The 27,229-nt window shown below is 45.8% G+C and overlaps 1 protein-coding gene across 1 annotated transcript in view; it reads right to left on the bottom strand.

Moving 5' to 3' along the window:
* The window catches only part of trim62.1 (tripartite motif containing 62, tandem duplicate 1), a 121,835-nt gene that overhangs the window by 41,687 nt on the left and 52,919 nt on the right, over positions 1–27,229 (bottom strand). The window contains exon 3 of the mRNA XM_063215740.1: positions 15,647–15,742. Within this exon, the coding sequence (XP_063071810.1) occupies positions 15,647–15,742 (96 nt within the window). The remainder of the gene's footprint in view (positions 1–15,646; positions 15,743–27,229) is intronic.

Genomic DNA, 27,229 nt, shown 5'->3' with positions numbered 1-27,229 from the left:
AAGATGGCCGCCATCTAGAACCGTTATTTTCGACCTTTTTAGGCCGTCACCGCCCAAAATTATCATATTTGGACTGGGAACCTCCCAATTTGCGTGACTCCATTTCTCATGTAAAGATATTGAGAGAATAGCTGATCTACAAGCCCAGAATTCCTCACATTGGGAGGCGTAGTGGGCTTGTAGATAGGCTATTTTAACAATGTGTCTTTTTTTAATAGGCTATTATTTGACAATTTGGCAGATATTTTAGCATTGTTTGATGATTACTTTGGATGCAGTGATGGTCTTTCACTTTGAGAGTCCTTACATCATGACCCCCCCCCCCCAAACAGTGGGTCTTGACCCACAGGTTGAGAACCACTTATCTAGTAGAAAAACCCTTCACGTTTCACATTTCCCAAGCATTCTTGCACAGAGAGGCCCGTTGAGGAACTCGAGGCAAGAGCTGCTGAAATGGAAGAAGTGCGCTCACAGCAGTGATCAACTTGGTTGAAGACAGTCAGTTTGTGAAGCTCCCCCAGCTGCAAGAACACTGTGTTGTTGAGGAATGTGTGGTCTTATTCAACCCCAATGGCACATACAGGAAGACGCAGAAGAGCAAGCTCATCTCGAAGATCTCCCTCCACCCTGTTTTGATTTAAGAATCCTATCTTGCTCTAATTGACAGAGGCATAATCTGGAGCAGGGTTTCCCAAACTGGGGTGTGTGCACCCCTAGGGGTGCGCGGCCTGCCTTAAGGGGGTGCGCGAGCTGAATAGAGCAATGGCGGATATGGTAGTTTTTTATCCAGTATTAATGAACATTAAGTAGTTTTTAATTGTATGGTGCATTGTATGCTGGAAGGGTCCATCTGAAGTGTAGTTTAATTCCAGGGCTATTGGAAAAGAGAATTCCCCAAAAACGACTGTGCTTAATATGCAGTGAATGAGCAGTGAATCCTTACTTGTGTGGCCATCAGCACACCAAAATATTCGCTGAGGGGGTGCGCGAACCACATTGAAATGTACAAGGGGGTGCGCAGGGAAAAAAGTTTGGGAACCCCTGATCTGGAGGATGGGAACTCCATCAGCAGAAGATTGGCAGACACAGGACGGCACCCTATACAAGTAGGTTGGGCTATGCCCAAAAGCATCCATCATCCTTGCCTTCTCATGCTCCCAGTATCATCGGTGCCAATGATCCCTACAATACACTACACTTAACAAAAGAAGACGAACGGGACCTGCGCATACATGGTAATGCACATACATACACATGAAATTGACAAGTTCCCATCTGCCAAGTCTTTCAAAATGTTATTGCGTAGTGTCAAAAACAAGAAAAAGACTACACCATTGAGCAGTCTGAAGCTCTTCACTGTTAATGATGGTCAATGACAGTCAGGTTGTAGTGGCCCTGTTGTTATTGATGCAGCTGATATACCGATGTCTACGGTAGCTTCCTGGCATAAGCATTAACAGAGATAAAGAGACGGTCCTCTTCTGTGACCTTTTGACAGAAGAGATGGCAGACAGCCTATAAAACAGTGTAGCTGCACAATACCATGATGCCAACTCAAGGTTCTATGAAAAAGGAAAATCATCAGTGTATGAGCTCCCAGGGTCACCCCTATGTTGCCCGGGAGCTATGTTCCCAGAGTCCTATGTCCCCCCGCCACCGGTGAACTTATAACCCTTTTTTCAAAAAGGGGTTCTATTCCTGCTGCTTCCAAGTAGACTGCTGCCGCATGACTAGCGAGGGTTGTTGTTAGAGTTACGGTTAGGGTTAGGCTGCCACTGTTCGCAAACTTGACATGAAATACGCATGGCAACCGTTCATGCAAGAGATATGCATGTGAAGCATCCTGGGCCATACAATGCGGGGAACATGGGGCCCTTTTGAGAAAAAGGGTCGGTAGTTCCTCAGTCCCATACAAAGATCGGGGAATACAGGACCCGGGGAAGCTATACGCTATACTCTCAACCATGTTTGAGTGGCGATGGGTGGTTCTTTAGTGTGGGGTGGCACACTAGATACGACAAGTAGTTGGGACAGAGTTGGCATAAGTTGTCTGCATATGGAGGGAGACAGATAAAAGACTTTCTCTTCATGGTCTTCGACTTGGAAGCACAGGCTTCAGCCATGGTGCTACTTTTCTTGTCTGCATAGATCATCTGTATCGTGAACACAAGCAGCTGTTGTACTCCCTCTTCAAGGTGAACAGAGAGCAACCGAGAGTTGCTGCCTTGCCACAGAGCTCTTTATCACCTTATCATGTACTGATGATTTTCCTTTTTCATAGAACCCTACAGGTAAGTTGGCATCACAGCCTGTAAAATAGTGTAGCTGCACAATGCAGTCTGCCATCTCTTGTCAGCAGGTCATGGAAGAGGACAGTCTCTTCGTTTCTCTTAGCATGCCAGGAAGCTGCCGTAGACATCGGTATCAGCTGCATCAATAACAACAGGGCCACTACAACCTGACTGTCATTGACCATCATAAACAGTGAAGAGCTTCAGACTGCTCAATGGCGTAGTCTTTTTCTTGTTTTTGACACTGTTTTTGGCTTTCACTTTCACTTCTTTCACTTTCACTACACAATAACATTTTGAAAGACTTGGCAGATGGGAACTTGTCAATTTCATGTGTATGTATGTGCATTACCATGTATGCGCAGGTCCCGTTCGTCTTCTTTTGTTAAGTATGGTGTATCGTAGGGATCATTGGCACCGATGATACTGGGAGCATGAGAAGGCAAGGATGATGGCTAACAGCTTTTTGGCATAGCCCAACCTACTTGTATAGGGTGCCATCCTGTGCCTGCCAATCTTCTGCTGATGTTCCCATCCTCCAGATCATGCCTATGTCAATTAGAGCAGAATTTCTCAAAGTGTGGCGCAAGCCTTCCTGGGGGGGGGCGCGAAGGTATCACAGGGGGGGGCGTGTGACATCTGCCCCCCCCCCCCCCCCCAAAAAAGATTTCCTATATGGTCCCTCTTTGTTTTATCTCACCTTTCCTTTAATTCTGCGCAGCAATCGCAAAATCAGTTTGCGCAAGTACTGCTTTTGCTTAGAAACCATTTATTTACTAATTAACCTCAGGTCAGACATAACTATGATAGCGCCAGCCAGAAGTGATTTTTACCCCACAAAAAGGGGGAGGGGCCACGGAGGCATCCAGACCCTCTGAGGAGCAAATGATGGGAAAAGTTTGAGAATGACTGAATTAGAGCAAGATAGGATTCTTAAATCAAAAAAGGGGGGAGGGAGATCTTCGAGATGAGCTTGCTCTTCTGCGTCTTCCTGTATGTGCCATTGGGGTTGAATAAGACCACACATTCCTCAACAACACAGTGTTCTTGCAGCTGGGGGAGCTTCACAAACTGACTGTCTTCAACCAAGTTGATCACTGCTGTGAGCGCACTTCTTCCATTTCAGCAGCTCTTGCCTCGAGTTCCTCAACGGGCTTCTCTGTGCAAGAATGCTTGGAAAATGTGAAACGTGAAGGCCTTTTTTAACTAGATAAGTGGTTCTCAACCTGTGGGTCAAGACCCCCTGTTTTGGGGGGTGGGGTCATAATGTAAGGACTCTCAAAGTAAAAGACCATCACTGCATCCAAAGTAATCATCAAACAATGCTAAAATATCTGCCAAATTGTCAAATAATAGCCTACAAAAAAGACACATTGTTAAAATAGCCCATCTACAAGCCCACTGCGCCCCACAATGTGAGGAATTCTGGGCTTGTAGATCAGATATTCTCTCAATATCTTTACATGAGAAATGGAGTCACACAAATTGGGAGGTTCCCAGTCCAAATATGATAATTTTGGGCGGTGACGGTCTAAAAAGGTCGAAAATAACGGTTCTAGATGGCGGCCATCTTGAATTTCGCTGTCAAAATGAAGTTTTATAACCAAAATGATGTCAGATTTGGAATCCTCATGGTTGGCTTGTATGAAAAAGTGCCTTCATACATGATTCTAGGTCATCCAGATCAAAAGTTATTTTTCAGAGATGCCGCCGGACGCCATTTTGAATTTGGCTCTCTAGCAAAAAAGCCCGGGATTTTTGCGAGGGACATGGGGGCTAAATCTTTTCTAAAGGGTCCATAGAGGTCAAATCAATCATCAAAACATTGTTGCCAGAGGTTGGTCACGGAACCTCCAATTATGACTCTACTAACACAACAATCACCCAGTCTAACCAAGTGTGTTATGTGCGCATAATCTAAATCTGCAGTTTACAACTGTGAACACATGTCAGTGAACATGTCTGTGAAGGTTTGTCCATGAAACGCCATTGACAAACTTGAGCGTAATTACCAGACAAAATGACAAAAAAGCCAATTCCAAACTATGGAAAGGTATAGCGATAATGGGGAGTGGAGTTGTGGCAACGGGACTCGGACCAGGGTCTACTGGAGTACCAAACTGTGGCTCTGACTGCTACACCAAAGAGCCAGGCTCGTTTGGATGACATGAGAGCTCTTAAGATAGGGAGAGGTTATGGCATGAAATAGACAATACACTATCATTGACAGACCTCATTACCCAGGGGCGAAAGTGTTGGTTTGTCCGGGACCGCCCATATAAACAAGCAGGTGGAGGTGCTGATGATCATCGGAAGGCCTGTGGGTGAGAGAGGAAGTCTCGTCTCTCCCCAACGAATTCCGTTAGTGGACATACCGATGTATGCAAGACGGTCCCTTTTCCAAACCTGCCCTGCCCACACCCCCCGATGAACTACTGAAGCGATTGGATAGCCAGCACAGGGCCATCACTGGGGCTGTCTGGCTTGCCTCAGGTAAGCTAGCCCCTGGCGCACACGACAGCCAACATTAGCATGTCACATATGCACGCTTGTGCTGATGCAACATTAAGTCACAGCGCTTCTCTGCAGACAGGGAAATAACAGCAGTCTCCTTTAGACAACGAAGCCTCTGGGTTTAATTATAGTTCTGCCTTAACAGAGCACACTCAAAAAAAGTAGCGATAGTCACGTCATCATAAAAGATCTAATTTCCACCAATCTGTCTTTGCACTCAAATAAGAAGTAACACACATCCGACAGGAAATATCAACATCATTTCCAATGACTATGAACCATTATGATGACAACCAATGAATTTTACAGAGTGGCAATACCAAGAACAGAACCTAATCATAAGGGGGCGTGATGTGAGCAGCAAAGTTGCATTCAAGTGGCGTGTCGAGTTTGAAATTGAAAGCCGTGTCATGCATCATAACTAATAGAATGCCTCAGCCTGCGGGGCACGTCAAAGGAAAGCCACGAGCAAAAGTCTGCAGTGTGATTATCATTTGGTGATGGCACTGCTGAACTCGCTGAACTGTTATTGTGCTTTCAGCTGTTCCGGCTTCAAGTAAATAACAGACAAAAGATGCATTCAGCGGATCATTAGTGTCCACAGATGTTAATGCAAATGTCCTCTTCCGTGGAAAGATGGACATTTATTTTGGGAACAATGACGATTTCCATCAAATTACTACTCGTTCCCTTGTCCTCAGATTCCCCCTGACCCTTGAGTGATTCATCCTCATCTTCGTCTTCTCATCCTTCCTTTCCTCTTCCTCATCCTCCATCTCCTCGTCCTTATCTCCTCTTTCATCTCCACTCCTCATCCTTCCTCTCCTCCTCTTTCTCCTTCCTTTCCTCTTCCTCATCCTCCATCTCCTCCTTTTCATCCCCTCTTTCATCTAAACTCCTCATCCTTCCTCTCCTCCTCCTCATCTTCCTCCTCCTCCTCTTCCTCCCGCCTCAGGGCCCCTGGGGGGTGGGCGGCCTGCTTTAGTCCATCAGGGCAGAAACATCACATCGCATCACGCTGCCCCTCTAACTCCACTGCCCTCAGCATCAGCCCTTTCATCTCACAGATCGATAGGCCGCAGAAAAATAAAGTATTTTACGTTTTGGTTCTTTTTTTTCTCCCATCCCCAGGGTGTGTGTGTGTGTGTGTGTGTGTGTGTGTGTGTGTGTGTGTGTGTGTGTGTGTGTGTGTGTGTGTGTGTGTGTGTGTGTGTGTGTGTGTGTGTGTGTGTGTGTGTGGTAAGAGAGAGTGAGGTGAGGAGGGGAAGAGGTACAAGTCAGCTATGGTTTCTCATCTGTTTTATGTTTGAAAGCTTGAAGTAAAAGGGAAAGAGAGAGAGAGAGAGAGAGAGAGAGAGAGAGAGAGAGAGAGAGAGAGAGAGAGAGAGAGAGAGAGAGAGAGAGAGAGAGAGAGAGAGAGAGAGATCTTGACATGTGTGTGTGTGTGTGTGTGTATGTGTATGTCTGTGTGTGTGCGGCTGTATGTGTGTGCGAGAATGGAACTCCAATTTGCATGAGGAGATAACAACAGGAGAGAGAGGGAGAGAGAGAGAGAAGTCTGCCGAGAGACAGACACAGAGAGACAGATCAAGAGAGGCAGAGCAAGAGTGAGCGTGAAAGAGAAATGTGATTGTCTGGGATGCTGTGAGAACTCCAGTCCTGGTCATGTCATGTTTTCTCCTCTGTGGCGCGGGGGATCTAAATTACTGCTGCTCATCAAGCCCACCTGGTGATGCCTAACCAGAGCGCTGACACACTCACTGTGCGTACGTTTGTGCGTACGTGTGTGGGTACGTGTGTGGGTACGTGTGTGGGTACTTCTGTATGCGTGTGTAGATCTTCAGCAAACATCACAGTGTCCATCTGTGTTGACGTTTTCTGTGCGCGTCTTCACACACACACAGACCCACCGTGCTCATGCTGCATGTCTGTTATTATGTGCAGCACACAGTGTGAGTGTGTGGGCAGCTCAGGGCTGATATCAGACTACCCAGTGGGCCCTCTCCAGGGAGGTGGTGAAGGACAGTGCCAGTCTTCCGGAGAGACCCACGGGGGACCGCAGGCATGGCCAGCCTTCACAAAAGAGAGCCCAGGGGGCGGTGGGACATCTCCAGCAGACTGAGCTGTGAACAGCTGCCTCCCTGGGGCGTCGGGGCAGAGCTGGTTTGGTCTGCATCTGTGGTGTGTTTGAGAGGGACCTGGCGCTTCTCAACGGGGGCTCTTACAGCACCCCCCCAGGCGGCGTTAGGGACCCCTTGTGGGATATCGAGAAGGAGAGAGCTGAAGGGGCATTCAGTTGCAAATGGGGGGCATTGATCTATTTTAATATTTAATACTAATGCGGATCGTTGGCAGGCTTATGACTAACGCCTAGTACCCACTGGGGAAACTGCCAGGCGGGATCCGCGACGCGCAATATCGCGCTGGGGGTGTGGTCACGGATACTCCCATTAGATTCTCCCCGGGGCTAACTACGCTGCTCACCCGACTTTCGACCCTCGCGGCGCGGCCTGTGTCTCGCAGCTGATACCGGGTAGACCGAGCGAGATAACAAACGGCGAACGGTCGTTAGCACACATTACTCAACCAATATCACAACACAGTGTGTACATGGCTTAAATGCGATTGTGTTTTGGTCCTAGATAACATTTAATCCCAGTTATATCATTATAGAAGTACAGAAGTAGTCCAATATAAGCTTGTAGCTGCCTGGTTCTGGTAAAATGCTAACGTTAGCTTACCCAGTTAGCTCAAAACATCGAGTGATCAAATGGCAATGTGGGGTAACCTATTTGTGTTACATAAGTTCGTGGTACATTTTTACATCAATCCGTGGTAGTCGTGACATTTATAAGCATTCAGGGTCTTTATATTAAGCAACAAGGCCGACAGGCGGACAACAGATGTGTCCCTCTATGCCAGTTCCAACTATGCCATTTCCTCCCCCAAACGCCCCCCTGGCCTCCTCCTAACCTGTCAACGCCCCCCTGAGGATGTACTTTTTGTTTATTGGTCATCATGGACACTCCAAATAATGTGGCAGGCAGCAAAATGGCGAGACATCATGGCTTTATTTTTTGCCGTTTAGGCTATAATAAGCTTATCATTCTTGGATTTGGAAAAGAACCATATTATTTCAAATTTCACATAGACGAAGTAGGCTACATTACAAATTACCAGCCATGCATTAGTATCAACCTTTAGTATCACGCCATTTCAGCATCATGCGCATGTGGGAAAGAATCTAAACATCGACAAATAATAAATAGATAAAACCGTTTGGGTGAATCATGCGCTTATGGGTTCCCCCTTTAGGTGAATAATGCACTTATTTTTCAATACCAGCTTCACCGCCAAGGCACAAAGCAGTGAGCTTCCGTGCCAGAGTTTACCAAATTCACACGACTGCAAAGCAATTACGAAAGACGCGTTCTCTCCTGTGCTCTCTCTGAGCGCAACGAAAAGCACCTGTGGGGTACGACCCCGCCAACCAATGAACCTCCCTATATAGGCCAAGGCTACGAGTAACACACCGTATGTCAAATGGCCCAGCTGTATACTTGTAGTTCGAGCACCATGTTCCAGTGCGCAGCGCACACTGACTACACACTGAAAAGGCAGAAGTAAACTCGCTGGGAATATTAAAAGGGAGGCTCGTAGGCTACACACAGACGTCTGAACCCGAGTTTGTGGACTGGAGAAAAGCGGAGGAAAATGTGAATGCTATGAAAGAAAGAAAAAAAAGCTAACCAAATGTTACAGGTCCACGTTTAGAGGAAGAGCTGCGCTGCGGGTCGCCTGTCAACTAATTACAGTTCCATGTCGTGGAGCCTTATGCAATGCAAACGCCCCTCTATCCAAGCACAAAGGAAAATGTGAATGTTATGAAAGTAGAAAAGCTAACCAAATGTTACAGGTCCACGTTTAGAGGAAGAGCTGTATGCTCTGCGGGTCGCCTGTCAACTAATTGCGGTTCCATGTCGTGGAGCGTTATGCAATGCAAACTCCCCTCTATCCGAACACAAACAGCTGTCTCAAAAACTGCCTACCGACTTCTAAATCGTTCATTTCCGCGAGTTTCTGACGAACCAAAATAAAGTTGCCTCCCATTGTCCAAGCGCAAAACAATGCCGAAAATTGAATGCCCCCCTCAGTTGTCTCACAATGCAATCAGCTTAGTCTTGCCTGTTTGATCATATACGTTCTGACTTGCACGCATTCGCTCCGGTCCAAAACGCCAACTCTGCCGCCTTGTGGACACAGGAAGGAACAATTGAAGGAATGCGTTTCAGACGGACGGACGGACAGACGGACAGACCCTCTTATAGAGATGCTGGGACGCATCTAAAAACGTGATGTTGGAAATCACAGAAATCGCAGCCATGTTTTTCAATTTTTTTTGCAACTCCCGCCCTTGCTACCCATACGCCCATCTGATTGGTTATTGGACCATAAAATTTGCATGATATAGAGAGCTCGTCTATATCAAATCGCGTCCTGCTGCAATATCGCTTCACCTCCACGCTGTCAAGCGCGATATCGCCCCCATTCAAAGTCAATGAGAGTGGAGTGGAATTACTCTGTGTGGGTACGGGCCGTGAGTCAAGAGTGGGTGTTGAGAGGTTTATGATAAGGTCAAGGGGGTGCTTTTTTTAAAAATAAAAAGGGTGAGAACCACTGGTCTAGTCCATCGGATCATATCAGAGCCATGTCTGGACTTCACACAGAAGGGGGCCAGGCTACATCAGGTCACCCGGCTGGATGGCTGACTGGCTGTCGGAGCTGTGTGATGGGCCAGTGGTGCAGAAAGGACTGCAGTGGCTGTCTGTGAATGTCTGTGTGTCTGTCTGGGGGCAACGATGGTGACTGCGTGTTGATGTGGATTTCTTTCGCTGTGTGTGTGTGTGTGTGTGTGTGTGTGTGTGTGTGTGTGTGTGTGTGTGTGTGTGTGTGTGTGTGTGTGTGTGTGTGTGTGCGTGCGTGCGTGCGTGCGTGTTTCAATGCTGGATGTGTGTCTGGTGGTAATAACGTGATGGGGGGGCTTGAATGCTTTTCAAGATGACAGCTGTTAGTTCATAGTAAGCTGCAACTAATCTCATATGGTGAAAAACATGCATGCTGCACACATGATGAGTGTGCGAGTACGGTACAAGCTTGCAAATTACGGAATTAGGATATGAGTTTTGCCTACTCCTCTTCATACATATTCATTTGAAATTGTTTGCCAACACTTCAACTGTAGAAGCTAAAAGCATGGTATTCTACCAGGAATGAACAGAGGAAACAGCTGTTCAAACAGCTTTGAACAGCTTAGAAGAGTATACCAAGAGAGTATAGTGCACGTCTGCCTGATGAATGCTATAAAACGGTAGCATTACAGTATATGATGTTATGGTGATGTTGATTTACCAATTATTATTGTTGTGATTAAAATAAATAACGGGAGTAGCCCATTTTATCCTTCACTGAAGATGATCAACATTTACAAACCGAACCCCAACCAAGACAAGGCTCTCAACTATGGCATTGCAATAATTGGTACAAAAAAACGAAAACAAAAACACACATGGAGACACTGAGCATACTTCTTGAGGGATTACACATCATGCGCATGTCTTCCCATTTCCTGCCAACCCAATGGGTTAGGATTGGGGCTTTGCTTTTATGTTCACTGAGAAACACAGTGACTCTCACCACACTCAGAAAACTACAGGGGGAAAAATTAACAGCTGGGTGTGCGGTCCCACAGAAAGTACAATTTTTTCCCTACACAGTTTGCTTCTGCCTCACACAGAGCAAGTCTCTTGTCAAAATGATGCTTATTCATAGGCAGAGCACGCGGTTAATTGCTTGCTACTTATTGCACACGGGGGCTTCTGCTAAAAACTGCCAGGCATTCGGGCATTCTGCACTGGCAAACAAAAACTATTTTTAAATAAGGTAAACAACCAACGCTGAAAGCATCTGCACGTAGGCAAACCAATTTGATCCCAACGAAAAGACCAAAAGAAGCAAATACATTATGAATACAAATTCAATACAAAAGAATGCAGTAGGCCTACAATAAGGCATATGCAAAATGAATAGGAGAAGATTTGGTTATATTGCACCCCAGTAGTGATGAGAAAAATCGGTGCAGCTGAAGTGAGGTGAGAGGAGGAGAAGGAGGATGAGGGGAGGAGGAAGAAGATGAGATAGACAAGAGGGTCTGAAAGAGGAAGGCAGGCAGGCAGACAGGGCTAATGAGGGGATTTGGTTGATAAGGCCGACACGACAGGCATGAGCAAGCATATGAAGGGACGGCTGGAGAGAGAGAGAGAGAGAGAGAGAGAGAGAGAGAGAGAGAGAGAGAGAGAGAGAGAGAGAGAGAGAGAGAGAGAGGGAGAGAGAGAGAACAGGAGAGAGAGCAGGAGAGAGAGAGAGAGAAGGATGAGGGGGAGAACAGAAAAGAAAAGAGGAGAGGAGACGAGGAGAGACGAGAGGAGAACAGCAGAGGAGAACAGCAGAGAATAGAGAAGAGGAGAGAAGTGGATGTAGATTGTTGCCAGGGAAGAGAGAAGAAGAGAAGAACGAAGAAAGATGAGAAATTCTACTACTAGACAGAAGAGATGATCCTCATTCTTGGAAAAAAACACCTCACAACAGGTCACGACTCAGAGCCCAGCTAATGTCAGAGAACTCTGGATTCCTCTGCATCATTAGACTGCATGCCTGCAACACGGTTCAGGAAACACAGACAATAGCCTTTTCTCAAAGTCAAGTGTCCTGGTCTTGCTAGCATGAGTAATGTATGGCAGGTAGCAGGCTTCACTTGGGTTTCTTGATTAATTTTGAGGGTGCTGGCCCAAATAAAACACTTAGAATCAAAGACAAAGGGGCGCACCTTGCATCAAACCGTTTTCTTTATTTTTGTGCACAGACACATTTTGGCGTGTGCCTTCCTCAGCGTGCAACCTGTTTGATGCGAGGTGCGCTCCTTTCTCTTTGATTCTAGGATGAGTAATGCTCATCTTTCTAGCATTTCACATCATCGCGACTCGTTAAGTACTGTTCCAATCTGCTTCAAAATCTACCAAGTGCCACATTCTTGATTCATACAATTTCCAAGGCTACACTTGCTGCATCCTTGTCGTGACAAAACACCCAGAATCCTTCAAGTCTCCACACTCGCGCTGGGCTTTTTATTACAGCTGTGGGAAAGCCATGCATGTTTAAGCACAATATGTATGGTACATTTCACATTGAGAAATACAGTGTGCCTCTATCCACTTCAAAGATTGCACAGAGGAGTCCTTACATGACCTTTATAGACCAATAGTGTACATTTTTAACTCATAAATGAGGAATGAGACTACTAGTGTACATGTGTGTAGTACATGTTTGTACTGATGATGGAAACCTTATGAAGGAAGTGTGTTTTGTCTGTGTATGTTCATGTGTGTCTGTGTATGTTCATGTGTGTCTGTGTGTGTGCGTGCGTGTGTGTGCGCGTGCACTAAGGCATCGAGCAAGCCAGTACAATGCCTGTGTAGGTGAACACTGAAGGCTGGGGTTGAAAATAGTGTGAGAAGACAAATAGAATGGACTCTTAAGACTCTCCCCCTGTCCAGCTCAGCCTATTTACTCCCAGACAATAAGCAGAGGAGATGGCGGAGCAAGGCAATGAGGTACGGAGGGAGCACCACACAAGGGAATAAGATGAGGGAGAGAGTGACTGAAGGAGAAAGACAGAGGACGAGTGGAATGATAATGAGAAGAGGAAGAAAAAGAAAAGGAAGGAAGGAAAGGAAAGGAAAAGAGAGGGATAGAGAGAGGAAGAAAGGGAAAGGAGGATGTGTGGTATAGAGGTGGTGTTGGGGGTTGTGTGGGCTGAGGGAGGTTGAGATATTGACTCAGACCGTCTCTACGTTGATTAAAACCAGGCGTCAAGATTAAAGCGCTGCTCGATAAACCAATTTGCTTGCCGCGATTTTCACCATCAATCGCACCCCAAGCAGGGAGGAGGGAGGTGGGGAGAGAGAGAGAGAGAGAGAGAGAGAGAGAGAGAGAGAGAGAGAGAGACAGACAGACAGACAGACAGAGAGAGAGACAGACAGACAGACAGACAGACAGACAGACAGACAGACAGAGCATGGCATAAAACGGCTGTAGTTAGCCAGTCCTAGTCCGTGTAGACTGAGCATAATCAGTAGGGATAGCCGCTGGTTGATTGCTCAAGTCGTGGTCCTCCTCACCTTCCTCCTCCGCTAGCGTGCTGCCGACCTGCCTCTGCTCTGCTCTCCCAGACGGCTGCCATTAGCCTGCTTGAGCAGACGTGGGCGCAATGCTAATCGGGCAGGGTGAGGAGTGGGGAGAGGGGGAGAGGAGGACCAGGCAGGGTGAGGAGTGGGGAGTGGGGAGTGGAGGAGCAGGCACCAGGGAGACCTGAGGCCGATCAGATGAGCCGGCCCTATTATCAGCTAGGGGTGTGAGGAGCAGCTGGAGGATGCTGCAGCTGTTGCAGTTAAGTTCAGGACCCAGGTGTGTGTGTGTGTGTGTGTGTGTGTGTGTGTGTGTGTGTGTGTGTGTGTGTGTGTGTGTGTGTGTGTGTGTGTGTGTGTGTGTGTGTGTGTGTGTGTGTGTGTGTGTTTTGTATTGAGCTGCCTAACTGCCGTACTGCTGGTGATAAGAGCAAGTACAGATGGGATGTTTGTGGAGAGGTGGGCTGTTGGAGATACAAGGCTTTGTGTCCAGAGAGGCCGGCAGAGATGAATGGGTATTGTTTCTGTGTTGGCCTTTCGTCTTGTGCACAATCTCTGCAGGTTGATGGTGCAGAGTTTGTAGAGGTACAGATTATGGTACACAATACGCACTGCATACTATTGCTCACAGTCATCCTGTATGGCATCATACAACTCGCAAGCAAGCGGTGGAATTTAAATGGGTTGCACAGTGTTTGACTGTTCACGTTACGGTGATAAAAGTAATTGTGTTTGATGTGTTGACGTTTGGGTGGCATAAATTAGAATGAAAGAGTTCATCTCACACATCCCAAGCCCCGAAATGAACCACCAGTTGGATCTAATGAGTACTCATCAAACAAGCGAAGAAAGCAATTAGTCTAATCACTGTTAGAAACGCAACCCTAGAAACGGCTCCAGGCAACCAGGCTTTGTGCGCGTTTTATTTCTGAAGCAAGAAATGTCCATGTCCAGCACTTCAACACCTAGTGAAATAGTGTGACTAGGTCCCCTGAAAAGATAGATAGATTCCGTGTTGTGAATTTATAACATTGTAGAAAAAGTATATTATTAGGGGTTTTCATAAATTTAATTTTATGTGAAACTGCATAAAGTAGCCTTTGCAATGCTGATAGTCACGTGGCTGATACCAAGATTGGCGGACATTTCAATTCAGGAGTAACCAACGGGTTCAATATCAGGGGAACGTCAGATGGTAGAAGGAGGCGGAAAACATGACACATTTCACGTCAACAGTGAAAGCGAGTTCAACTGATGTGTGGGCATGCAGGAATTCTAATGATGCCAGTTTCAAAGACTCTGTAGCCCCTCTTTCAAAACAAACATTTCATCATTTGACAGCCAGTTGCCTGCTGCAATGACAGGGAAACATAGAGCAGCGACTGACTGAAAGGGCGCAAAAGCACTTTAGGTTGAATTGCGCACTACGTGTGGAGAATAGCAAGACATGTTAGTCAGAGCTGCACCATTAGAATAAGGCTGGAGGATTAATTGAGCTTCATGATCAGTGGTTGCCATTAAAACGGAGGTCAATCACCATAATTGGCCCCGGGCCCATATTTAATCTGAAATGATTTGAAGTTGACGATTTGGGTATGACCAAAGTGATATGAATTAAATGGAGCTGGCGTGTGAGACATAGATTGGTGGTCTATTCATAGAAGTCTCATAAATCAACATGCTCTTTCATTGCCAATATCAGAAGAAAAATGTGATTAGGCAGCACGAAAATTACATATTCTACCTTTTCAATCACAAATGTAATCCTTTCATGAATATTTTCTGAGTTTAAAAAGTAAAGTAGAGTAGAGTTTTCAACCCACGATTTCTATGATGGTAATTTCATTTGGCGGACATGGAGAAGATCCACCTCTCCATGTAGAAACGTCAACATTTCCAAGTCATAATGAATTCTGGATATAAACTAGGAAAAGCATTACATACTCATCACATACAAAAATCATTGGAAAAATACCAAGATAATGTATTTGGGTAGTGCCTGTGTGTCTGTCTGTATTAATGTGACAGGTAATGCCATGGGGCCCGTCAATGTTGTGACAGCTGCAACCTTCTGTGAGCCTTGTTTATGAAACAGGTGGGAGCTGTCTATTGGTCTGTGCGTTGTGATGGCTATAACCTTTTCTGAGCTTTGCGTATGTCAGGGGTGGTACCCTGGTCTCTATAAGCTTTGTGTGTCTGTTCTGTGTACCTGTGCATGTGTGTATGTCTGTTTGTGAGCGTGTGTGTGCGTGTGTGTGTGTGTATGTTGGCATGTCTCCTACATTGGCTGTGTGTGTGTGTGTGTGTGTGTGTGTGTGTGTGTGTGTGTGTGTGTGTGTGTGTGTGTGTGTGTGTGTGTGTGTGTGTGTGTGTGTGCGTGTGTGTGTGTATGTTGGCATGTCTCCTATATTGGTCTCTGTGAGTTGCCTCTGTAAGGTGTGTGTGTGTGTGTGTGTGTGTGTGTGTGTGTGTGTGTGTGTGTGTGTGTGTGTGTGTGTGTGTGTGTGTGTGTGTGTGTGTGTGTGTGTGTGTGTGTGTGTGTGTGTGTGTGTGTGTGTGTGTGTGTGTGTGTGTGTGTGTGTGTGTGTCTATGACTCATACCTTGGTCTCTGTGAGTTGTCTCTGTAGGAGCTGCAATGCCTCAGTGTGGCCCTTCTCACTCTCCTGTAGTGAAGCCAGCTGTTCCTTCATCTCTCTCTGCAACACACACAGACAGACACACACACACACTTTAAAATTACAGTCACACATTTACATTAACATACAGTCTGCAACACACACACAAACCATTACACACACACTGCACACATTTACGTTACACATCCTCTATGACATACAATGCATTTTCACTCCATTCCGTCTAGCATGAATGCACGTACGAACACACACACACACGCACACACCATTCCCCATCATAGGCATTCAAAGGCTCAGCACTTTCATTTGGCAAAACATTGCTTTAAGATATTTGTACTCTTTCATTTGCCAGAAGGTATTTGCTTGAAAGTGATACTGCAGATCCTTTCAACAGGGGGAAAAACAAAGTCTACGCTTTCTAATTTAAATCAGAACTACTTCTACTAAAACGTATACCCTAGACACTGTTGAAAAAAGAAAAACAGCTTCTATGACGCAAACTTCATAAAATCCTATTACCTTTTATTCTATATATTATACCAGACATCTTAGAGAAACACACATGCACACTCAAGCACACAAAACATACTCAAACACACGTACACACACAGGTGGCTCACAGCTTGTCCACACATTAGTTGCATTCAGGCAAATCATCTGGACAATCGCACAAATATAGGAGGAGGTCTGTCCAGTGCCCACTCCTACACACGTTCCCAGGGCACATTAGTCTATCCATTAGGAGCGGAAATCAGAGCCTTCTTGGCGATTCGATTCAATATCGATTTATTAGGCCAAAGATTCAATTATTATTTCCGATGCTTAGGAATGCCCCTCGATTTCATTCAATTTGATTAAAATCAATGGTTCATTGTGTGTGTGTGTGTGTGTGTGTGTGTGTGTGTGTGTGTGTGTGTGTGTGTGTGTGTGTGTGTGTGTGTGTGTGTGTGCGTGCGTGCGTGCGTGCGTGCGTGCGTGCGTGCGTGCGTGCGTGCGTGCGTGCGTGCGTGCGTGCGTGCGTGCGTGCGTGCGTGCGTGCGTGCGTGCGTGTGATTGTGGGAGATAGTGAGAGAGGCAAAGAGGGAGAGAGAGAGAAAGACAATGATAATAGGATATGTAGTTCTGTTGTGCAGAGAGAGAGAGCGCATGCGTGAGAGAGAGAGTCAGAGTGCATGTTGTTGTGTTGTGTTGTGTTGTCCGTGTGTGCGTACTTGTTTGTGTGCATGTGCATGCCAGGGAGGTGAGTATCGGTGCTGATGCAGTATGTATGGCATCATCTCAAGACCTTGGAGCAGGATAATGACACCAGACAGAGCAACACGCACGCACGCACGCACGGAAGCACAGGCACAGGCGCTTGCACACGCACACGCACACACTCCAATGCCAAACTAGACAACACACCACTACTGTACTGGCCTACTGAAAAGCAGAAGGAAAGCAAATAGAGAAGGGAGCGAGGGAGTGTGAAAGAAACCATAGGAGACTATGAAACCAGATGCAACGTGTAGGGAAATTACAGTAGAGCTGAGGATTATGGACAGCTAAGGCTAAAGGCAATAAGGTGGTGAGTGGAGAGAAATCGAAGAATAAGAAAGAGATTGAACAAAATTAGGTTAAATGGATTAAATATAAAGCATCAATAAATACCCTAAATGTGTGCTCAAGGGCACAGTTCTCCTGAGATGGCCGTCATTTAAAATGGGCTTTTTTCTGTACGACAGTAGCAACTGGCAGAATTAGGACAAGGTAAGGGGCTAGCCAATCTCACACACAGACACAGACACAGACACAGACACACACACCAAAATCAGGACAAGAGGGGGGCTGCTATTTTTTCATTGGACACCCACTACCTCGCACACACAAGCCCATGACACGTACTTGACACGTGCTTGACACATGTGCACATACACACATGCGCGTGCACACACACGGACACGCACACGCACATACAGGTACACAAAAACTAGGACAGGAGTGGGTCTGTGTCTAAATTGAACACCCACATTATCACATAGTCAGACACTGTTAATAATATAGCGAATTTTTGACATAATGTCTCACAGGCTCACATTTACAGAAAAAGAGAAGAGAATTTGGAACAAGCGGGGAGGACGATTCTTCAGGGAAAAATGTCCTCCAAACACATATACAGACACACGTAATGCACGGCTCAGAGAAAAGCAAGTTCCCCAAGACAAGCAAGCGAGTAGGACTGGGCGGTTAATCGAGTTTTACGGTTTCTCGAGAAGTTTTATGAAATCGATTAATATTTTGACATATCGAATATCTCGAGTTTAGGCTGTAAATGCGTAAGATTTTGCCACTCTGATTTCCCTTCTGTGCTGTGGAGCGGTCCGCCCCGCCTCCTCCTTGCGTGTGTTTCCCCCCAACAGAGCTAGCTCCCCTCCCCCTGCTCCTCCTCCTCATCCCCCTCCCCTTGCGTGTAGCGGCGTGTGTTTGTGTTAATAAACTCTTTCAACATGGCGGCGCCCACAGAAGAAGCCGAAACAGCAGAATTTGTTCCAAAGAAAAGGACGAACGGCTCAATAATATGGCGATACCGCTCTTTTTATAAGTGCATACAGTGACACTAATAAGCGTTTATTACTGCCGTTTTCTGTTTATCACCGCTGCATACTGACGATGCACCCCTCGTTTCACAAATAGTGCCGTCTAGTGTTGGAAAATAGGCTAGATTCTGAGGTGCTGAAATGTAATGCATTGGCTTAATTAATTTATGTTTGCAAGGAAATTCTACAATACTTGGGTATAATTAAAACATTAAAATAAATGTGTCTTGTTTTCTGTTGGTGGGCACTCAAACCATTGAGTAATGGCCCCATGTGACAATCATGAGATGAGGATGTTGAGTAATTGCCCATTCTTTTTAGGAGAGCCTATAGATGTCATCAAAACATTGTTGTGAGACAAGCTGAAAGCCTGTCATGTGATCATTCTTTCTAGGACACAGGATACAGTGATGTCACTCAGAAGCTAAACTATTTGACTTAATCCTTTTTAGGAGGCCAGGAGTAGGTGACAATGGGTAACGACTAACATTGGATTTCAATCTTTTCAGAACCAAGGACCCTCAAATATGTCAAAAGAATGTGCTGTTGTATGTGTATTGTTTAATCAAAGTTACAGAACTCAGGAAGTCCACAGACGAGGTCATGAAGACCTAGAGTGATCAAACCAAGGCCCACCTGGAAATGATGACAGCAGATTACAATCGACACAGCATAGGCATATTCTGGGTTAACTAACAAATCACGTAATTGCTTACACATAACCACACCCATACACCCACAAACCATAAATACCAACAGAAAGGGATAGTCAGGAGTTCCTAATTTTGTTCCACCCGAACTCAATACGTGTTATTGGTCAAGGCGAGAGAAAGTTAGGATCTCCGGAGCGTTCCGTAATGCTTTCGTTGTCTTTGTCATTTTTATGTAGTAGACTCTGCAGTTCTGGAAAGCTGTAGTGTTTACTGTGTATGGGCCATTGCTGGTATTCTGGATATTACCAGTGGTGGTCATTTTGTTATTTGGTAATTTTAGAAAATAAATAGATTAATTTGGCTTTTGGAGTTTTTGATTCCTTTGACTCGGATTTTGAACATGCAAGAAGTGTAGACCAAGACGGTAAACTTCAACACTAGGAACAAAGACCGGTTTATTTTCGTTCCGCCTGGAAGCGGTCCGGAGCAACGAGCCTGACTCCTGTCTGACTCTAGTCTATAGCCTTTGATCTCACATGGTTTAAGCATTTTGATGCTTTGTTATATTTTTTTATTTTTGTACATATTATCTTCCTTAAAACAAACAGAACAAGAAATGACATTGTAATTTCAACATTGAACATCTTTTGGCTAGATAGCCACCGAGCTTTTAAAAAAACCAAAAAAAAAAACAAAAAAAAACTTTGCTTGGAATTGGGGACCTGTTTGCACTTAAATAAAAAGAAAAACCTTTGCTGAATTTCGTGGGGTTTTTTTTTCCCTTGCATAGATATCGAGATATATATCGTATATCGAGATATAGCAGACACTAATCGAGATTATTGTTTTTCTCAATATCGCCCAGCCCTACAAGTGAGAACCTTCATTACCTCCCGCTCTCCTCCTTTTTTCTCAGTTTCTCCTCCTCTCCCTCTTTTCTTCCTTTTTCATCCTCTCACTCCCTCCTTTTCCCCTCTCACTCTCTTATTGTCTGTCTTCCTCCAGCCATCCACTCATCCCTCTCGTCTTCCTCCTCTTCTAGACCAGGGGTTTCCAAACTTTTCCATGTCCCCCCATATACCGGTAGATTCCAGTCAAGGCCCCCCTTACATGGGGCATACCACACCAGTAGATACAGTATACAAATAACAATAACAACATTATTATGAAGTAACAAAAATAGCAGTGGTGTTCAAAATGCATTGTTTAGCTTGTTGTCTAGCTAAAAAGTGTCATACATAATTACTTAGTCATTTTGTTTTAATATACTCTTTCTTCCAACTTGCCACGGACCCCCCCGAGCACCCCTTCACGGCCCCCCAGCCCCCACTTTGAATGCCATTGCTCTAGACACTGTGCTGTCGGGAGAAATGCCCCCCAGCCTGCTCGGAGCGGTGGTGGCGGCACCAAGCGAGGGGCAGCCAGACTGACCAGACGCATCAGAGCAGGGAGAGGTGATGAAGACGCCAGGACAGCAGGGAGAGCAGCGGCACAGCACTGCCTACACACTACATACACTGGGGGATCAGGACAGAGCAGACAGGACACGTGACACAGACACAAAACACACACACAGAACGTCAGACTGGACACATGCACAGACACCACACACACACACACACACACAGTCAGACTGGACACACGCACACACACACACACACAGACTGGACAGACTGCACAAATATACACTGATAAGACGGGACAGCACAAACACACAGACAGTCTCTGGAGTCTGGACACACACCGGCAGACAAACAAAAACACACGAGTCAACGACAGATAGCATCCAAAACAGACTGGACAATAGACACACACACACACACGCACACACAGTAGACAGTATGGACTGAACACACATACACACACACACAATTAATGACAATGCAGACTTTTTATGACAGCTCAATCTGTGAGTGTGCGTCTCTCTACACAATGATGTCTTCCTCTCTCTGTCTGCTTGTGCAGCCGGGCAACATGGGAAGTTTCCAGCAGCAGGACCCATAGAGAGCACCACGCTATCTGGATAGGCAAGAGATAGAGGGGTAGAGAGAGAGAGAGAGAGAGAGAGAGAGAGAGAGAGAGAGAGAGAGAGAGAGAGAGAGAGAGAGAGACAGAGACAGAGACAGAGACGGAGAGACACAGAAAAAGAGAGACAGAGACAGAGAGACACAGAAAGAGAGAGAGAGAGAGAGAGAGAGAGAGAGAGAGAGAGAGAGAGAGAGAGAGAGAGAGACAGAGACGGAGAGACACAGAAAAAGAGAGACAGAGACGGAGAGACACAGAAAGAGAGAGAGAGAGAGAGAGAGAGAGAGAGAGAGAGAGAGAGAGAGAGAGAGAGAGAAAGAGAGAGAGAGAGAGAGAGAGAGAGAGAAAGAGAGAGAGAGAGAAAGAGAGAGAGAGAGAAAGAGAGAGAGAGAGAAAGAGAGAGAGAAAGAGAGAGAGAGAGAGAGAGAGAGACAGAGACAGAGAGACACAGAAAAAGAGAGAGAGAGAGAGAGAGAGAGAGAGAGAGAGAGAGAGAGAGAGAGAGAGAGAGAGAGAGAGAGAGAGAGAGAGAGAGAGAGAGAGAGAGAGAGAGAGAGAGAGAGAGAGAGAGAGAGAGGTGACGCTCCAGTCTTGGGGAGGATTTGTGGTTAAGGCAAGACTACAATTTCACCCGATTGCACACGGTGACACAAGATACACTGCGGGGGGATGCACAACAGGGACCTCTGTACCCCCTCACCCAAACTAGTTTTTCAGCGCCAATGATGAGCAAAGTTGTTTCAAAACCTCCACACACACAAAAAATGAAGGAAAAAAAGCTGCCTGGGAGGAAAAAACCTTTCAATAAATTATAACTCATCGCTGCCAAAAACAAGTCCTTCTGTCTTAATTCTATTTCCAAGTGCAAATGTTGGACATGAATCACCCGGGGGTATAAACACACGAAGGCAAGCACTTGCCAAAAGTCCATTATTGTTCTAAGACAACAAGGCCTGCCGGCAGGGGAGGAAGAGGGGCCCCCAGAATTGGGTCCCCATTACATTGTATGCATAGACAGCGGGGACCCTTCAGATGATTTTGTCCCGGGTCCGGTCAAAGCTGTCAGCAGGCCCTGAGCACAACATATACCACCATGCTGTCTTTCTTGTATATTTTCTATTTCACCAGCTCTGTTAGGGGTGGAGAGATGCCTGGCAATGAACTGCCCGCCTGTCTGCCAGTCATTTGTCAAACACATTCTATCTCTGGATCCGTCCGCAGCAGTGCTCAGTCAGTCAGTTCCCCCAGCAACAACATTCTGTCTCTATTAGTCAAACGGCAATACAAACATCACTTGCACAATCATTGCCGTCGGGGTCTCGTCTGACTGGCTGGCTGGCTTGGGCAAGGGCTCTGGCATGGTGATGGGCAGATGTGACTGTGCCAAGTTTGCACTGCTGCAGCAGATTTAGACAGGACAGAATCAGATCAGGTCCAATCAGATCGTGTCAAATCAGGACATGACTTGACGTGGTCGTCATCTGGGAGGGACCCAAAGAATTAAGCTGTAAGCAACTGTTCTTGGAGTTTTTTGCACTGTGTAAGATTTTTAGTAGTTTATTTCCAGAATTCATGCTACCCATTCACTAATGTTACCTTTTTCATGAATACTTACCACCACCATCCAATTCTAAGTATTCATTATGACTGGGAAAATTGCACTTTTCGGACATGAAAAGGAGGATCTTCTCCATGGTCCAGAAATAGACATTTTTAGCTGAAAAAATGACTGTACTTGGGCCATACTAGAAAACATTAGTGTATTATTTAGTAAACTTTCATGAAACGATCAAATTTGGCAATAGGTAACCCAGTTTCGATGAGCAGCATAGTTGCAGTACCTTTTATGACCATTTCCTGCACAGTGCACCTTTAAGTTGTAGGCAACTGGAATTCTTATTGGATTTTCAAAGTCTTATAGTGTAAGAAGTTTAGTTCGTGAAGCTCCTTGGGTGAAGAATGAAATTATTTTCAAGCCTCAAGAAACAAGTCCAACTGCTGACAGCTATACTCTTTGTCTACCATGACCTGAATGAGTAAGACTAAAGACATCAGGGAGGGTCGAGAGGGACCTTCCACAGTTGTGAAATCCTGACATGGGCTAATATCATGGGTGTGAATACATGTTTTAAAAGGCACACTGTATAGCATTTGCAAGGTTAAGTCTGTACATGTCTTAATGAATGTTATCTCGGATGCCCCGGTGAAACATGGGGAGAGAACTATGGCTGTTAGACGGCTTGTGGGTTCTGCAAAGACCTGCCTACTTAACATTTGGCAGAAAGCATTCAATCCTCAAACAATAACAAAAGGCTTCAAACTGCATAGTGTACCTTTAATGCTAAGTGAAGCTGGGCAAAGGGGATGAGGCTTCTCAGAGGTGACTCAACGTCTCTGTGAGATTGCCTGTGAACCCACAGTGAGGACACCAAAGTAAAATGGAGTCCAAAGTGAGTTTGGGCTATAATGGAACAGGGCTTGACGGCAGGAAGTGATTGGTTGTTACCTGTGTCCTTCAGCAAGACTAGAGGCCCATTTACGCGTACAACTTCAGGATGGGATTCAGCTTATTGAAAACCAACACGTACACCTCTACACTACACAGGAGTTCAAGGCAACACACAACAATAAACACTGAATCACAGGTGAGCACAGACAAACACACACACACAGACAGACAGAGAGACAGAGAGACAGACAGACAGACAGACAGACAGACAGACAGACAGACAGACAGACAGAGTCCTTCCATTTCTGTCTTTTCAAACACACAAATGCACTCACACGAGCATGCACGCACTTCAGAATTCATTGCACCAAGGAAGGGCGAGGAGCGGCGGGACTGCTCTCCCCCATTACTCAGTGGGAACATGGCCATACATTTTAATGATAAGAGAGCAGCGGGATCAAGCGCTTTAATTTGTCCCTGAGCACGCAGCTGCCGAGGCTGCCACCACCTCCTCTCCTCCCCTTCTCTCCTTGTGTCACCTCTCCTCTCCTCCCTACTCGTCTCTCCTCTCCTGTTCTCTCCTCCCCTTCTCACCTCTCCTCTCTTCTCCTCTACCTGTACTGCTCCTCTCCTCTCCTTAAGACACTGCTCTTCTTCTCTCCTACCTCAACACTGTCCTCTCCTCTCCCTCTCCCTCTACTGCCTATACAGCTCCTCTTCTCTCCTCACCCCTCTCTTCCCCTCTTCGCTCCCTCTTCCTCACTTCTCTTCTCTTCGTCTCCCATCCTTCTCGCTTCTCTCCCCCTCTTCTCTTCTCTAATCACCCCAATCGCCTTCTGCTGCCTACACTGTTCACACCCTCAATGACTCAGGACTGACTGGGGAAGAAAACAAGAAACCATCAAAGCACAAAAAAGTCTAATAACAAGCGAGCCAACAAGGACAGAAAGAATAAAATCAGACTAGCAAAGAAAGAGGGAAATCTAGACAGAAAGGAGCAAAGAGTACCTATAAACAAGAAACAAGAAAGCCAGAAAACAAGATTGAAAGAAAAAAGAAACAAACTAATAAACTACTATCTTTTAGGAAGATTCATTTTCATAGGAAAAACCTGTGTGTAAACGAAAGGCACAAACGAAGGGAAAGGTCTTCATTTATCGAAATACTCAGGTACGTATAATGTATAAACGGGCCACAAGAAACAACAACAGAGTCGAGTAGAAAGAGGTAATCAGATGTGCTGCACGAGGCATGCGCACATCGTTCATTCATGCTTTGGTGAAAAACTCGGCAGGTTCCTCCCGTGTGCTCTTGAGTGTGTGCATCGTCATCCACACAAATGTATACTACAACAGTACTAAAGACACAGCTTGATATCTGACGCACTCTTGCACACACTAAAGCAAGACTGTGGCATCAGCATCAGCATCAGTAGTAGGAGTGGCAGCAGGCATTTCTCTGGGCCAACAGCTACATTAGATCACTATGCTGCAACCATTTTTAATGAGCCTCTTATCTGGCCTGATCCTCTGTGCTGTCCCGTCCTCCCCCAACACTCCTCATCATCATCCCCTGATGTTTCCAAACCAAAGCCAAGGAGGAATGGGAATACAGAGAGAGTCTGCAAGGGTCAAGTGCTACAAATTGTGTATATAATGTAATGTAATGTAATATAATATAATATAATATAATCATATACCAAAACATGTGTATGTAAAATATGTTTATGTATGTATGATGTATGTCTGCGGGAGGGGAGCAAGCACCATACTCACTGATGCAGCATGGTGATGCAGAGAACAGAGACAAAACAAACTTACAGCGTCTAAGCCTGGCAGACATGCACCCATACCCATCCATAGACGTTCACCCTAGTGAAGGACATCAAGTCTAGTCACAGTATGACAAACCATATTCGCTCAACATAACAGTTGTTCGGAGTGCTTGGTCATCTTGGAGAGCAGCTCTGTCTGAAGTGACATTTCCCCACAGGACCCATGAGTGGCCAGACGAGATGACATGGCAACAGTAAGGTCACCCATACTCGTACACAGAGATCCCCAAATCCGCAATTCCCTTCAAGCCAGCATCATGCACGCACACATGCACGCAGGCACGCAGAGACACACACAGACACAGACACACTTACACACAAATGCACACAGTCTCCATCCCGGTTGCTCCTGTGCACCAGTTAGACAGAGAACAAGACGGACAGCAAGGAAGACTGCTGCTGACAGATAAGAGAGCAGAGGCAGACAGACAGAGGGAAAGACCCTGAGCCACAAAGAAAAGTGTGTGTGTGTCTGTGTCTGTGTCTGTGTAGGTGTGTGTCTGTGTAGGTGTGTGTGTGTGTGCCTTGTTTGGTTTCTCTTCGATGCTGCTCTTTACCGTTTCCTGAGAATGACTTCTGATGTACACAGTGCCTTGGCAGACATGTCTCCGATGAATTTTGAATTTCACAATGTTTAGTTTTGCTTCCCGTACAAGGCCTCGGGTTGCCTCAACCGTTTCTATTTTATTTCGCACCAAATAAGACTACCCATCCGCTAGAAAGTAAACAGCATTCTACACAGAGCAGCAAGCCATTTTACAAGAAGTGAAACACTGAAAATAGTGTGGCACATCAAGCGAGAGGTTTTTGGGGGAGTTGATAGTAACGTTTTTTTTTTCCATTTGCTTACTGAACACCTTCACCACCACTGGTCTTGTCTTTCAGACCCTCAAATGTGAAAGACACCATATGCAAGTCCTCAGACATTGTTGATGTATTTTGAATCAAAAGTTCACACAGAATGCTTAATATTGTATTCCATACACACAGTGCTTGACTACCTGTTTAGGACATAAAACTTACTTAAATGGTCTGTTCTTTCACCTCCCCACCCCCCATCCCCCTTTCCTACATTTTTCACATTAGAAGTAGACTTGCATTTGAAGCAGTCAGAGCTGACACGAAACATGGCCATCTTGGAAATTGGGATACTATCTGTGCATGGTAATACGAAGGAGAAGCTTCTGGGAAGCAGGATAACCATATGGAGAGTTGGGTAGTGGTGGTGGTGCAAGCGTCTGTCCCGTCCCCCAAATAAACTGCCACACGGCTGAACAAACGCCACATAAATCCCGGATCTTAGCGAAGTGTTCCGTTTCTACCAAGGACACTCTGGCATAACCTCGTCTACACTGCCGTCATAAGTCTGTCACCGGCCGCGGGATTGGATTTTCGGGTGAAAGATGACGGGGACAGGCAAAGTGGGGGATGGGGGAGCCTGTGTGCAGGTTGTTGATGTGGTACAGAGGAGAGGTGGGGGTAGGAGTGGAAATAGGAATGGGTGCTACTTGGGTGGAGGCGGGAATAAATTCCAAGGTCCCTTGCCTACAATATGTCAAGAGCACATGGCATGGGGCTAAACCCTTAAGCTATGATCTCTGCCACACAAAAAACACATAATAGCATTTGTGTAACTGAATTCCCATTCAGAAGTTGCCTTTCCCTAATTTCCCCACCCCTTTTGTGTCTCATACAGAGGGAGGGCCGTGGTAGCCCGAAACGTCCCGAAAATACAAATGGATTAAATGGGAGCTCATCGTGTGCGGTTCTTCCTTGCCCTGAACTTTATGCTTTGACCATGCACCCGGCAAAAAAAGGATTTGGATGTGCGTGAGATCTGACAGGGATTGATGTAGCATATAGTCCTTTCCAGTTGATCATCGTGTAATCTACTTGTCACCACGTGAGGCCCATCACCTACATCTGCTTAACCACGGAGTAAAGCAGAGAAGAGTTAGAGGAGTCAGCATCGACAGGTCTGATCATGCGCAACAAGTCTTTTATTCACCC

Source organism: Engraulis encrasicolus, chromosome 14 (assembly GCF_034702125.1).
Source record: "Engraulis encrasicolus isolate BLACKSEA-1 chromosome 14, IST_EnEncr_1.0, whole genome shotgun sequence".
NCBI classification, from domain to species: Eukaryota; Metazoa; Chordata; class Actinopteri; order Clupeiformes; family Engraulidae; genus Engraulis; species Engraulis encrasicolus.
Note: the sequence above shows the minus strand (reverse complement) of the source record. Positions and strands in the feature narration are given on the sequence as shown.